A 13,916-nucleotide genomic window follows, 5' to 3' on the forward strand; every position below is an offset into this window, starting at 1 on the left:
AATAAGGAAAAAATTGCAGTGAGAGTCTTGCAATCTTAGAAATCCTAGTTATAGGAAATATTACAATTAAAAAGCAACTTTTATACAAACTACTACATATAGATAAACAACAGGGTCCTACTATAAAGCACAGGGAATTATATTCCCTGGATATATATATATATATATGTATATATATAATACATATCTTGTAATAAACCATAAGGGAAAAAATAAATTTTTAATTACCTTGATAAAGACATTGAATATAGATATGTATGTGTGAAGGTATATACATAGATACCATATAAATATACTATATGTTACATATGTATAATATATATACACATTTAACAGTGGAGAAAAACTGAAACATAGCTCATTAACACAGAAAAAAGAAAAAAAATTTAGAAAGAAGTTACAGAAGAGTGGAGGTGGGGGGAGGAAAGAGAAAAGAAAATAATAGAAAGAGTGCATGGAAATGGCAGAGGACCAGGGAAAAGATAGGAAGGAAAATTCTATTATTTCAGAACTGGAACCTGGCCTTCTGCCTTCCCACTCTTGGGAACTTGCTTTCTATTTTCTCTTATTCTCCTATGGTGGTTATTTAGCATGATTTTATGACCAAACAGACTTGGGAAAATATGCTGATTGTTCCTTAAAGTACCTGTGAGAATTCACAAATATACTCCCATGTTCACTACAGCATTATTCACAACAGCCAAACATTAAGCAATTTAAATGTCCACCTATAGATGAATGAATAAGGAATATGCATTATGTATGCATATACATGTATGGAATATTATTCAGTCAGAAGAAAAAGAAGGAAATCTTGCCATTTGCCACAATACAAGTGGATCTTGAGGGCATATACTAAGTGAAATAAATCATAAGAGAAAGACAAACACCATATAATCTCACTTATGTGTGGAATCTAAAGAAACAAATTCATAGATTTGGAGAACAGATTTATGGTTGACAGAGGCAGGCAATCTGGTTAGTTGGGAGATGAAGGTGTGAAATGCATAAAATTGGTCATAAGGCACCAATTTCCAGTTATAAAATAAGTAAAGCATAGGGACATAATATCAGTATGGTGACTACAGTTAACAGCAATGATGTATTTCAAATACAGCCAACAGTATATTGATCACTCATTCCTATTTAAAACAGAGTAGCTATTGTTGAGAAAGGCCATAAGACTAGCAGAAAAGATCTACAACTAAAGTTATAAAGAAACCATGACAACTCAAGTGCCCATTAACAGATGAATAGATACGGGGATGTGGATTTTATATTCAATAGAATATTATTCAGCCATAAAAAGAATGGAAGGCAGCTATGCTCACCACTATACAACCAATGCAAGAATAAAATTCTGCCATTTGCAGCAATATGGATGGACTTAGAGAACATTATGTTTAGTGAAATCAATCAGAAGAATAATACTGTATATCATTTATATGTGGAATCTAAAAAATATATAAATGAATATATATGCAAAAGAGAAATAGATTCATAGATATAGAAAACAAATTAGTGGTTACCAAAAGGGAAAGGTAAGTGAGGTAGGGACGAATTAAGTGTATGGGGTTGACGTAATGTATAAAATAAGCAACAAAAACATATTGTATAGCACAGAGAATTATAGCCATTATCTTTTAATCTCAAAATATATTGATTCACTACACAGTACATCTGAAACTAACATAATATTTTCAATCAACTATATTTAAAAAAAAAAAGAAAACACACAATGAGACGGGAAGAGGGGCCAGAGACACTATGGAGCCAAGACCCATACCCACAGTGAGTGAGCCACAACTAGAAGGAGAATTACAATTGCAGAGTTTCTCTCTTGAAGTGGAGAGTCCAGTCCCTGCATCAGGATCCCCGGCCTGGGGGTACTGCACCATGGCGATGATATTACTAGGACATTTGGCTGTGAAGGCCAGCAGGACTTGCTTTTGGAATAGACAGACGGCTGTGAGAAATAGAACCTCCACTCTTAAAAGGCACACACAAAATCTCAGATGCTCTGGGACCCAAGGCAGAAACAATAATTTGAAAGGAGCCAGGGTCAGCCCCACCTGCTGATCTTGAAAAGTCTTTCAGAGTGGAATGATGCCCCAGAGACATAGACACAGCTGGTAGCCATTTCAGGGAACTTGTTCTACCATGTGGACACTGGCCCTGGCAAGTGCCATTTGGGAATCCTTCGTCTAGCTTATTGATCTGCAGAATCTGGCCCTGCTTGTTGGCAAAAGTATTGGAACACCTCAGGACAAGCAGCTACCTGGGTGAGGATACAGCTTTGCCTACCAGTAGGCTAGTTTCCTTAAGACTCCTTGAGTGCACAGCTAACCTGGGACACAGCCCTGTTCATCAAAAAGCCTAGGATCCAACCCCATACATCAGTATACTGGCACTATTCCTAGGATCCTCTTGAGTCTCTACAGTCAGCTGGAGGAACCTGGTTTCACCCACTATCAAGCTGGCACTAGCCCCAGGATGCATCCTCACCCACCAGTGGGTAGACATGAACCCAGGAACCACAAGAGCACCAAAGCCATCCAGATGAACGGGACAGCACTTGCTCCAGGTCCCCCCTGGATCATGGCCCTGCCCATCAGCAAGCCAGTACTAGCCCTGGAACCCCCACCACCCAGCATATCAGCAAGCTGATACCAGCTCTAAGACACTTTCCATGCCTCAGCTGCCCACCCCTGCGATTCAGCCCTACTCACCAACAGGTCAACATGAACTTTGGAGCACCCCAGGCCCTGTAATCAGCTGTGTCAGGAACTGGACCTACCAACCAGCAGGCAGACACTAGATACAAGATCCCTGGTCCCACAGAAACCCATTCCAGAACACAGCTCTGCCTACCAGTGGGCCAGCCCTAGCCCCAGGACCCCCCAGGGATCTGCAGCCAGCTGCCTGATTCCACGCCCTTCCCACCAGCAGCTGGCAGCATCTACACAAGGCAGAGCCTAGAAAACAACTGAACTGGGGCCAGCCACATCTGTCAGACTTTCCATGGAAGTCAGCCTGCTGCAAGAGATGGACCCATGTAGCTCATGTAGGAAGAACCCCTAGATCATGTAGCTCTGGTGAAGAGAGGGGAGTGTGTCACTGGGAAACAGAGGACTTCTCCTAAAAAAAACCACTTCCCCAAGGTTGGAAAATGCAATGAACTTATCGTATACATATAAACAAAATAGCATATGAGCAGAATGAAGCAACAGTGGAGTATGTTCCAAATATATATTTGAAGGAAGAAGATAAAAGCTCAGAACTAAGTGAAGTAGAGATGAGCAAGAACTCAGCTGGTTTTAGAAAAGGCAGAGGAACCAGAGATCAAATTGCCAACATCTGCTGCATCATGGAAAAAGCAAGAGAGTTCCAGAAAAACATCTATTTCTGCTTGATTGACTATGTCAAAGCCTTTGACTGTGTAGATCACAATAAACTGTGGAAGATTTGAGAGAGATGGGAATACCAGACCATCTGACCTGCCTCTTGAGAAATCTGTATGCAGGTCAGGAAGCAACAGTTAGAACTGAACATGGAACAACAGACTGGTTCCAAAGAGGAAAAGGATTACGTCAAGGCTGTATATTGTCACCCTGCTTATTTAACTTCTATGCAGAGTACACCATGAGAAACGCTGGACTGGAAGAAACACAAGCTGGAATCAAGATTGCCGGGAGAAATATCAATAACCTCAGATATGCAGATGACACCACCCTTATGGCAGAAAGTGAAGGGGAGCTAAAAAGCCTCTTGATGAAGGTGAAAGAGGAGAGCGAAAAAGCTGGCTTAAAGCTCAACATTCAGAAAACAAAGATCATGGCATACGGTCCCATCACTTCATGGGAAATAGATGGGAAAACAGTGGAAACAGTGTCAGACTTTAATTTTTTGGGCTCCAAAATCACTGCAGATGGTGACTGCAGCCATGAAATTAAGAGACGCTTACTCCTTGGAAGAAAAGTTATAACCAACCTAGATAGTATATTCAAAAGCAGAGACATTACTTTGCCAACAAAGGTCCGGCTAGTCAAGGCTGTGGTTTTTCCAGTAGTCATGTATGGATGTGAGAGTTGGACTGTGAAGAAGGCTGAGCGCCGAAGAATTGATGCTTCTGAACTGTGGTGTTGGAGAAGACTCTTGAGAGTCCCTTGGACTGCAAGGAGATCCAACCAGTCCATTCTGAAGGAGATCAGCCCTGGGATTTCTTTGGAAGGACTGATGCTAAAGCTGAAACTCCAGTACTTTGGCCACCTCATGCGAAGAGTTGACTCATTGAAAAAGACTCTGAGGGATTGGGGGCAGGAGGAGAAGGGGGCGACAGAGGATGAGATGGCTGGATGGCATCACGGACTCGATGGACGTGAGTCTGAGTGAACTCCGGGAGATGGTGATGGACAGGGAGGCCTGGCGTGCTGCGATTCATGGGGTCGCAAAGAGTTGGACATGACTGAGCAACTGAACTGAACTGAACTGAACTGAAGCAGAGATAAGCAATCTACCTGATAAAGATGATCCAAGAATCCAGGAGAAGATTAAATGAATAGAGTGAGAAGATGGAAGTTTTTAACAAAGAGTTACAAAATATAAAGAAGAATCAGAGATGAAGAATGTAATAATTAAAATTAAAAATGCAGTAGAAGTAATCGACTGGAGAAGGCAATGGCACCCCACCCCAGTACACTTGCCTGGAAAATCCCATGGATGGAGGAATCTGGTGGGCTGCAGTCCATGGGGTTGCTGAGGGTCGGACACGACTGAGCGACTTCACTTTCACTTTCCACTTTCATACATTGGAGAAGGAAATGGCAACCCACTCCAGTGTTCTTGCCTGGAGAATTCCAGGGACGGGGGAGCCTGGTGGGCTGCCATTTATGGGGTCGCACAGAGTCGGACATGACCGAAGCGACTTAGCAGCAGCAGCGGAAGTAATCAACAGTAGATTAGAAGATAACAGAGGAATGGAGCAGTGAACTGGAAAACAGAGTACTAGAAATCACTGAAGCCAAACACAAAAAAGAAAAACACACAAAAAGAAAGGAAGACAGTTTAAGAGACCTCTGAAAGAACATTAAACATACTAACATTAACATGATAAATTCTCTGAAAGAGAAAGGAGAGAGAGAAAGGGACAGAGGATATATTTAAAGAAATAAGAGGGGAAGACTTCCCTAATCTGAGAAAGGAAAAATAATTATTGTATATGCAATTAATCTGTGGTCAATTAATCTATGACAGAGGAGGAAGAAATATATAATAGGGGAAAGACAGCCTATTTGATAGTGTTGAAAAAACTGAATAGCTATATGCAAAAGAATTAAACTGTACTACTTTCTCACATCACTTCATGGGAAATAGATGGGGAAACAGTGGAAACAGTGTCAAATTTTATGTTTTTAGGCTCCAAAATCACTGCAGATGGTGACTGCAGCCATGAAATGGAAAGACGCTTACTCCTTAGAAGAAAAGTTATGACCAACCTAGACAGCATATTGAAAAGCAGAGACATTACTTTGCCAACAAAGGTCCTTCTAGTCAAGGCTATGGGTTTTCCAGTAGTCATGTATGGATGTGAGAGTTGGACTGTGAAGAAATCTGAGTGCCGAAGAATTGATGCTTCTGAACTGTGGTGTTGGAGAAGACTCTTGAGAGTCCCTTGGACTGCCAGGAGATCCAACCAGTCCATTCTGAAGGAGATCAGCCCTGGGGTTTCTTTGGAAGGACTGATGCTAAAGCTGAAACTCCAGTACTTTGGCCACCTCATGCGAAGAGTTGACTCACTGGAAAAGACTCTGATGCTGGGAGGGATTGGGGGCAGGAGGAGAAGGGGACGACAGAGGTTGAGATGGCTGGATGGCATCACTGACTTGATGGACGTGAGTCTGAGTGAACTCCAGGAGTTGGTGATGGACAGGGAGGCCTGGTGTGCTGCGATTCATGGGGTCGCAAAGAGTTGGACATGACTGAGCGACTGAACCAAACTGAACCGAACCAAAATGTTCATTGATAGATGGATAAAGAAGATGAGTATACAAACATATGCACACAATGGAAGACTACTGAGCAACAAAAGAGAATGAACTCTCCTCATTTGCAACAACATGGATGGACCTAGAGGGTAGTATGCTAAGTGAACAAACAACAGAACAGAAACAGATTCATAAAGAGAACAAACAGGTAACCACCTGGAGAGGGGATTGCGAGAAGGAAAGAATTAGCTGTGGGAGATTAAGAAGTACAAACTTTCAGTACAAAACAAATAGTCACAGGTTTGAAATGTACAGTGTTGGGAATACAGTCAATAACTAATATTTTTGTATGGTGACACACTGTAACTAGAATTATTGTGATGATCACATTGAAAAGTATATAAATATTGAATCACTATGTTGTATAACTGTGCTAATGCACAGTGATGTAGGTCAATTATACTTCAAACAAGCAAACAAACTTATAGAAAAGGAAATCACAGTTGTGGTCACTAGAGATAGGGGTAACCACAGGGGAAGTGAGAAGGAGAATTGGATGAAGACAGTACAAAGATACAAACTTGCAAACTTCTAATTATAAGATAAATAAGTAATAGGAATATAATGTATAACAACATGATAAATATGATTAACATTGCTGTATGTTATATAAGTTGGATGAAGACAGTACAAAGATAGAAACTTGCAAACTTCTAAGATAAATAAGTAATAGGAATATAATATATAACAACATGATAAATATGATTAACATTGCTGTATGTTATATAAGTTGTTAAGAGAGTAAATCCTAAGAATTTTCATTACAAAGAAAAATATTTTTTCTATTTCTTCAATTTTGTAACTGCATGAAATGATGGATATTCACTAAACTTATTATGATAATCATTTCATGATGCATATTAATTATTATGCTGTAGCCCTTAAACTTATATAGTGATCTATGTTGATTATATCACAATAAAACTGAAGAAACAAAAAGATTCTGTAAAAATTGAAAGTCCAAATGAAAAAATAAAATGAACCTGAACATGCATCTCATATCATTAAAAATTAGCTCAAATTAGATCATAGGCCCAAATGTGAAATATAAAATTATTAAACTTCTAGAAGAAAACAAGAGAAAATCTTAGTGACCTTGAATTAGGAAATAATTTTTTAATATGACATAAAAACACAAATTCTAAAAGAAAAATTTTTCAATATTTGGTCAAATTGGACTTTATCAAAAATAAAAACTTTTGGAAAAAAGAAGACTACAATGGTACCAAAGCAGAGATTTACTATTTTTGATCGTGAATCTAAGATATACATGGAAGACAATGAAACTATTATGTAATTATTAAAGAACCAGCTAAAAACAATATGTAATGGAGTTTTAAAATCAATTTAATTGAATATAATTTAACTTTCTTAGGGATGATCTTTAAAAATAATGCCTGTGAAGTCACTATGTAATTTTTTTCACCTGGCATCTATTTGAGACTTTAAGAATAAAGCTATAGAAATCATCTCCTAATTTTTTCTGATTATTAATTATTATTCAAAAGAAATATAGTATATGGAAATAACAAATAATGAGAAAATTAGTCATTCTACTGATACCCCATGACCTTGGAAATCACTGTCTATGCTGAAAGTCACATCAATATTTGGACAAATTTCTAAGGTAAATCAAATTAAATTGAATTATTAAAAAAAAAAGGTTAGATTAGGGATTGCCTCACTGATACATTGGTAAGGAACTGACTTCAAAGAAATTCTGAGGGAATTCTCTAGATTGATGAAAATTTTTATATCTTGATTGGGTGATGGTTACACAGGTATTTGTCAAAACTCATCAAACCGTATGCTTAAAATGTATGCACACTGCTGCATGTAAATTATATCTCAAAATAGTTTTTTAAATGTAAGAAAAATTTTTTTATAAGAAAAATTTTTTAAGTTTTTAAAATGTAAGAAAAACATGAACATAGATAACATGTAGTAGCTCATTTCTTACTCTCCAAAATAACTTCTTACCTGCCAAAATAACTTGTGGAGCAGGTAAACATCCATATCAAATGCAACAGTAAAGATGATTATTGGTGTAAATAGATTAAAAAATAAGTGGGAATCCATCCATTGTATGGCATCTGCATATTCTTGGACCTAATAATATAAGACTGTTATTTTCTCATTTTCCCATTAGTCTGTTAGCATGGAATACATGTCAGGCATTCCTATCTCTAGCAAAAAATAAAAAGATAAATCACAACATAGTAAGTGCTTAAGTCTTAACTCTGTTGGATTTTTGTTGTTTTTCATCAGATCATTACCAGCTACAGCAAAAAGTTAATGGACATCTTTATGTCTAGTCTTTCTTTTTAAAGAAAAAACATAGGAAGTACATTGACACAGGTACTAAAGGATATGGAGGAGATTTTCAGGCATACAAGAGAAAGAGATTTGGGGTAGATGGATCATCAGGCACAAAATCCACAAAGGAGTAAACAGGTACATCAAATTCCAGAAATTACATAATTAGCCATGGCTTATGTAGATGTGTATGGAAGAACAGTGGGACTAAGAGACTAGGAAGTCAATGCAGTTCATGAAATAATTAATTAGTGGCATTTATCATAAAATATTTAGTTGCAATTTTTAAACTTTATTATGGGTGTCTGTAACTAAGCAGGATTCTATGGGGCCTTCCCCAGATAGACCCCTCCCTCATAGCCTCTGCTTTAGCTCCTCTCTGAAGTATCTAAATAATAGAGTCTGATGAATATCTGCTGAGTTATTTTACAGATGCTAAACTCTCGCCAAATGAAAGAAATAAACACATCCCCTCAGGAGTCTGGTTGGAAATAGGAAATATTTGCAATGATTTAACTTTACCTCACCATCAACCAATCAGAGAATTGTGCACAAGCTGATCACATACTCTGGGACTCCCCTCATTTGCCTTGTTTTTAAAATGCTTTGCTGAAACCCATCAGCGAAGACTTTTTGAGCACTAGATGTCTGGTACTCCTTGTATGGCACCTTATAATAGATGCTTTCCTTCACGATAATCCACTGTCAGTAAACTGGCTTTCCTGCTTGAGGGTGAGCAGAGATGAGTTTGGTTCATTAACATCCATTCAACATTCACTCATGAAGGAAACACTGAGTACCTACTGGTTAGATGATACTCTTGTATTTGGAACGTAATTCTTCACTGGTCTTCTGTGTTTCTCTGTACGTTATGGGTGGAGGCACTGATCGCTTTTCTTCCAGGAATATTTTCTTTCAAGAATATTTGTATGTACTAACAGCTTTGGAAGATACAGCAAGTGTCTCCCTCCAGAACAAAGGGCAGGTTTACTATTACTGTCCAGTGTAATAAGGATAATATCTCTCTCTGGAGCAAGGGGGAAGATGAGCTCACTGCCCATCATAAAATAATTCAAGTTCTCTAAACTCAGATTTCCTCTCTTATAATGTAACCCATTGCATATGCAGATTTCACCTTGCCCTCTTTACTTCTCTTTATGGGGTTCATAGAATGGGACAAGAAAACCCTAGGCTCTGGATCCTGCTATTGCTATGAGTAATAGAGTACTTTGTCTCTAGCCCAGGAGTCCCATGTGTTTTGTAGGATTGTGAAACTGTGGCAAGTTAATTTATGAGATTGAAGCCTCAGTAAAATTTTAGACCCTTCACAGTTCTAGACATAGGGGCCTTTCCTTTAAAGAGTTGTTGACAAATAGGAAAGTTTAGAAGTATTAAATAGAAGTATTTAAAGTCACACTTAAGTAAAATATCATCTGATTATGAAACCTGTTCATAACAAATGAAGTAGTAATCTGCTTCTGATTTTTGCCTGTATACGTGGTTTCCATTATCACTTTTAACATCATTGATAGAATTTATTTGAGAAAGTCAATCATTTTTACACACATTCCTATTTACATATTAATTAACTAAGGCAGGTGTTGGCAAACTATGGTCCCTGGGAACAAATCTGGCTCAATGCCTGTTTTTGGTAAATGAAGTATTATTGGAATACAGCTATGCCAATTTTGTTATGTATTGTCTGTGGCTGCTTTTAAATTACAGTGGCAGAATTGAGTAGCTGTGATAGAGATCATACAGCCTGTGTAGTCCAGAATATTCACTATATGGCTTTTTACAGAAAAAAAACTTTGTTGCCAACCCCTGGGCTAGAGGACTATTTAATGTGCCAGTAATGCATTCTACATTCCTTGTAGTAAGTATATTCTCTCTTCTCTACCTGACTACTGCTGTTCCCAACTATTTAATATTACTGTAGATACCTTGGCTATATAGTTTGCTTTTTCTCTCACTTCTAACTCCATGTAAGAGGTTCAATGTATGCTTCTTGATATATTCCAAGCCAAGCATAGAGAGAAACTCCATTCTAATGGGAACCCTATGAAACATTCCTGAGGCAATAGATTGGTTCAGTGTCAGAATTATCTTGGTAATAGAGTCCTGTATCAGTAGTTCAAAGTCTTTCTGGGTTTCTATGTTGTTAGCCAGTTTCTTGTCTAAGGTTTTGAATTATGATTAAATACTCAGCTACTCACACTCTCAGTAGCTATATGTGTATTCATTCTGAATTGCCTACCTAGTTTGAGACCTAGGCTCTATTTTGACAATGTTAAGCTGGATTTCAGCTTTTTCACACCTGGGTCCTTTTTCTACACAGCTGATCTAATGTTATTTGCATCGCAAGCATATATGGTAGAGCAGTGAAAAGATACGCTTACAAATTGTCTTAAGCCATCTTCGTATGAATCTTAGATATACTCAGAAAAATAAAATACACATATTTACTATACACACCTGGTCAGATGTGAAACTTAGCATTTCAAAACTGCATCCAAGTAAAAATAATATCACAGGGAGAGGAATTGGAAAGTCTTTCAAGTGTTGGTTCAAAAGTGCTGCAAAAAATATGTCTATTGAAAGGCAATGAGATATCACACTTAACAGAACTTTAATTTGATATGACTTCTTAATATGAAGACAATGAAATATAGAAATATAGCAAGTAAGTGATGAAACAGTAACTGAAGCCCTCCTGCACACTTAAACACATAAAATCAGTATAATTGGTAATCTACTAAACTCATGCTTTACTTCTTTTATGATGTGCATAATTTCCTTAGAATCTTTAGTAACCATTTCTAATAACCATTGGTTCTTGGGTTATTACTAAAATATTTGTAGTAATTTATGCACATGCTATAAATCAGCTTTCATTTCTTAAGCAATCCAGCAATGAGGGATTAATAAATAACTAAAATGAAATATCCTGGCTAATTCTCAATTTAACAGTGAGCAATTAGTATAACAATGAGGAAATCTAGCTACCTTTCCTGGTGGCTCAGACAGTAAAGAGTCTGCCTGCAACGCGGAAGACCTGGGTTTGATCCCTGGGTCGGGAATATCCCCTGAAGAAGGAAATGGCAACCCACTCAAGGATTCTTTCCTGGAAAATCCCATGGATGGAGGAGCCTGGCAGGCTACAATCCATGGGGTCACAAAGAGCTAGATATTACTGAGTAACTAACACTTTCACTTCACTACCTATTAGAAAGCCTATAATGAATACTTAACTTTGTTCATTCTCTCAAAGTGCAATAAGCAATATCACAGCATTTCCTTCAGTTTAATGTTTCCTAATTATTTGTAATACAATTCTAATCAGGTCAAAGGATGCAAAAATTGTGCTTTCTTTTGATTTCTACAGTGTTCTGTTCTTCTCAGCATATTTTACTGTTTGGATAAAACCTAAGAAAACATCTGTGCTGTGCTGTGCTAAGCTGCTTCAGTAGGGCCGGACTCTGTGGCACCCTATGGATTGTGTCCCTCCAGGCTCCTCTATCCATGGGATTCTCCAAGCAAGAATACTGGAGTGGGTTGTCATGCCCTCCTCCAGGGGATCTTCCCCATCCAGGGATCAAACCCAAGTCTCTTATGTCTCCTGCACTGGCAGACGGCTTCTTTACCACTAGTGCCACATAGGAATCCCAAGAGAACACTTATCAAGGGGTTAACAAGTAACTGAATCATTCAGAAGACCTATCACTTTGAAAATTCTTTTTCCAAGTAAAGAAAGATGTGGGACAGCTAACTTAAAAATATGGATGAAACTATAGTTTATGATAATGCAAGTTAACAATAAAATACCTAACCTTTGATTTTCTGTTAATCTGATTCAATTCACCACATCACTTAAATCTAACCATAACTTAGCAAGTAAGAAGGTATGAACACTCTGAACTCAACAGAGGTGAAGAATATGAATCAAATTTACATGGTCTCTCTTCAGGGGCAGATTATTATTGGATTCATTTGATTGAAAATCTTGGGATAGAGGTATGAATTTAGAGAAGAAAACACTAATTTCCTACTATTGTTACCTTCCTTAATTCTATACGGTGACATATACAAAATACATCCACAGAATACACTGAAATAAAAAGAATTGCACCTACCTCCAATCATACAGATCAAAGACAGTATTATAATGATTTTAGGGAGTTCCTGAGAAGTTTGCAAGAATGAATGCCTAAAAATTTCCAGCCATTCATCAGTAAACTCTTTCCTAAGAAAAGTTAAATTAGAAATTTGGCCATCCATCCTGTGGTTTCTCACAGGCTGTCTGAATCCAACTCTTAGGACTCTGCAAAACTTGCCTAGAACAAAAACAAAGTTAGATTTTTCTTCTTGGTGGCCTCCTAAAGCTTTTCTTAAAAAGAGAAAGAAAAAGCCTATATTTGTCCTTATTTCCAGTAATTTCCTAGAGTCTGCCAAAATTAAGGATGCTTTCCTCTTCTATGATGTTTTCTATTCAAGTGATAAAGAAAAAGTGCAACCCCACATAATAGGGACTATTCAGTGTCATCCTGTGTTCTTATGATACCAAGCACTAATCAGCTATTATTCATGCTGCATCTATTCAACTGAAAAGAGGATTTTTCATCTAGCCAGTCACTGGGACTACACACTGGTACAGGTTACTTAGTTCTCAGGATGGACAACTGAGGGGTTTGCCCTCACTTTTCTGAGCCTCTGGAAGCATGTTCAGGCAACTACTCCAAAGTGGGAAGTAGTGGAGGGGGCAGAATATTCTGATCTCTTTTCTTGTTATATCCAGAGAGAAAGCAATAGACCATGATGATATTCAATAATAATCATCTTTTATCTGCTTCAACACATTCATGGGCCAGGTTTTCTCTAATTTTTAAATATTTTTATAGCAACTAAGAACCTAAGAAAAATATTGAAACCAAAATGATTTAAAACAGGAGAATTGTTACATGTTTCCATTGCTACTCTTGGAAGAAGAACAAGGGCCATGATGAGTCTTGGTCTGAAGAAATAGGTGATAGCTGCTGTCTGCTAATCTCACTTGCTTCCCATGGTAGGGAACGTTTTCCATCAGGGCCTTAAACTTCATGGAGGGAATTCTTCCAATTTGATCTCTCCTAATATTGGTTTAACATTTTCTAGCATCTCTTAGCATCTCACCTTGCTGCCTTGCTAAGCAATCAATTAGTTACTACTAAACTTCCCCTCATGATCCAGCAATGTCTTTTTCAGTTTCATATTTTATATACTTACTCATTTTCTATATGCTCTTTTCTGACTATCTAAACAACGGTTTTGAAGGAAAACTAATTAAATAGATATATGTTTTTTGTGAACATTTTTGAAATAAATATATAAACAAACATTTCAAAACAGGAAAAAATTTTGCACGATCATGTCATCTAGTGGCTCTTATATATTTTATTTACACAGTTGGGTTCATCCTTATATAATCATACTTTCTGCTTCTTTCCACATGGTATTATATCACCAGCATCAAAGAGCCTTGCAAACACTGTGCCATATTAGCACAAATGTGAAAGTGGC

General features: G+C 37.6%; 1 protein-coding gene across 1 annotated transcript in view; it reads right to left on the bottom strand.

The window, feature by feature from the left end:
- The window catches only part of SLC9C1 (solute carrier family 9 member C1), a 107,626-nt gene extending 94,988 nt beyond the window's left edge, over nt 1–12,638 (bottom strand). The window contains exons 1-3 of the mRNA XM_005674974.2: nt 12,494–12,638; nt 10,836–10,936; nt 8,025–8,153 (exon numbers count right to left, since the gene is read on the bottom strand). Of these exons, the coding sequence (XP_005675031.1) occupies nt 8,025–8,153; nt 10,836–10,936; nt 12,494–12,638 (375 nt within the window). The remainder of the gene's footprint in view (nt 1–8,024; nt 8,154–10,835; nt 10,937–12,493) is intronic.

The sequence above is a fragment of the Capra hircus genome, chromosome 1, assembly GCF_001704415.2.
Source record: "Capra hircus breed San Clemente chromosome 1, ASM170441v1, whole genome shotgun sequence".
NCBI lineage: Eukaryota > Metazoa > Chordata > Mammalia > Artiodactyla > Bovidae > Capra > Capra hircus.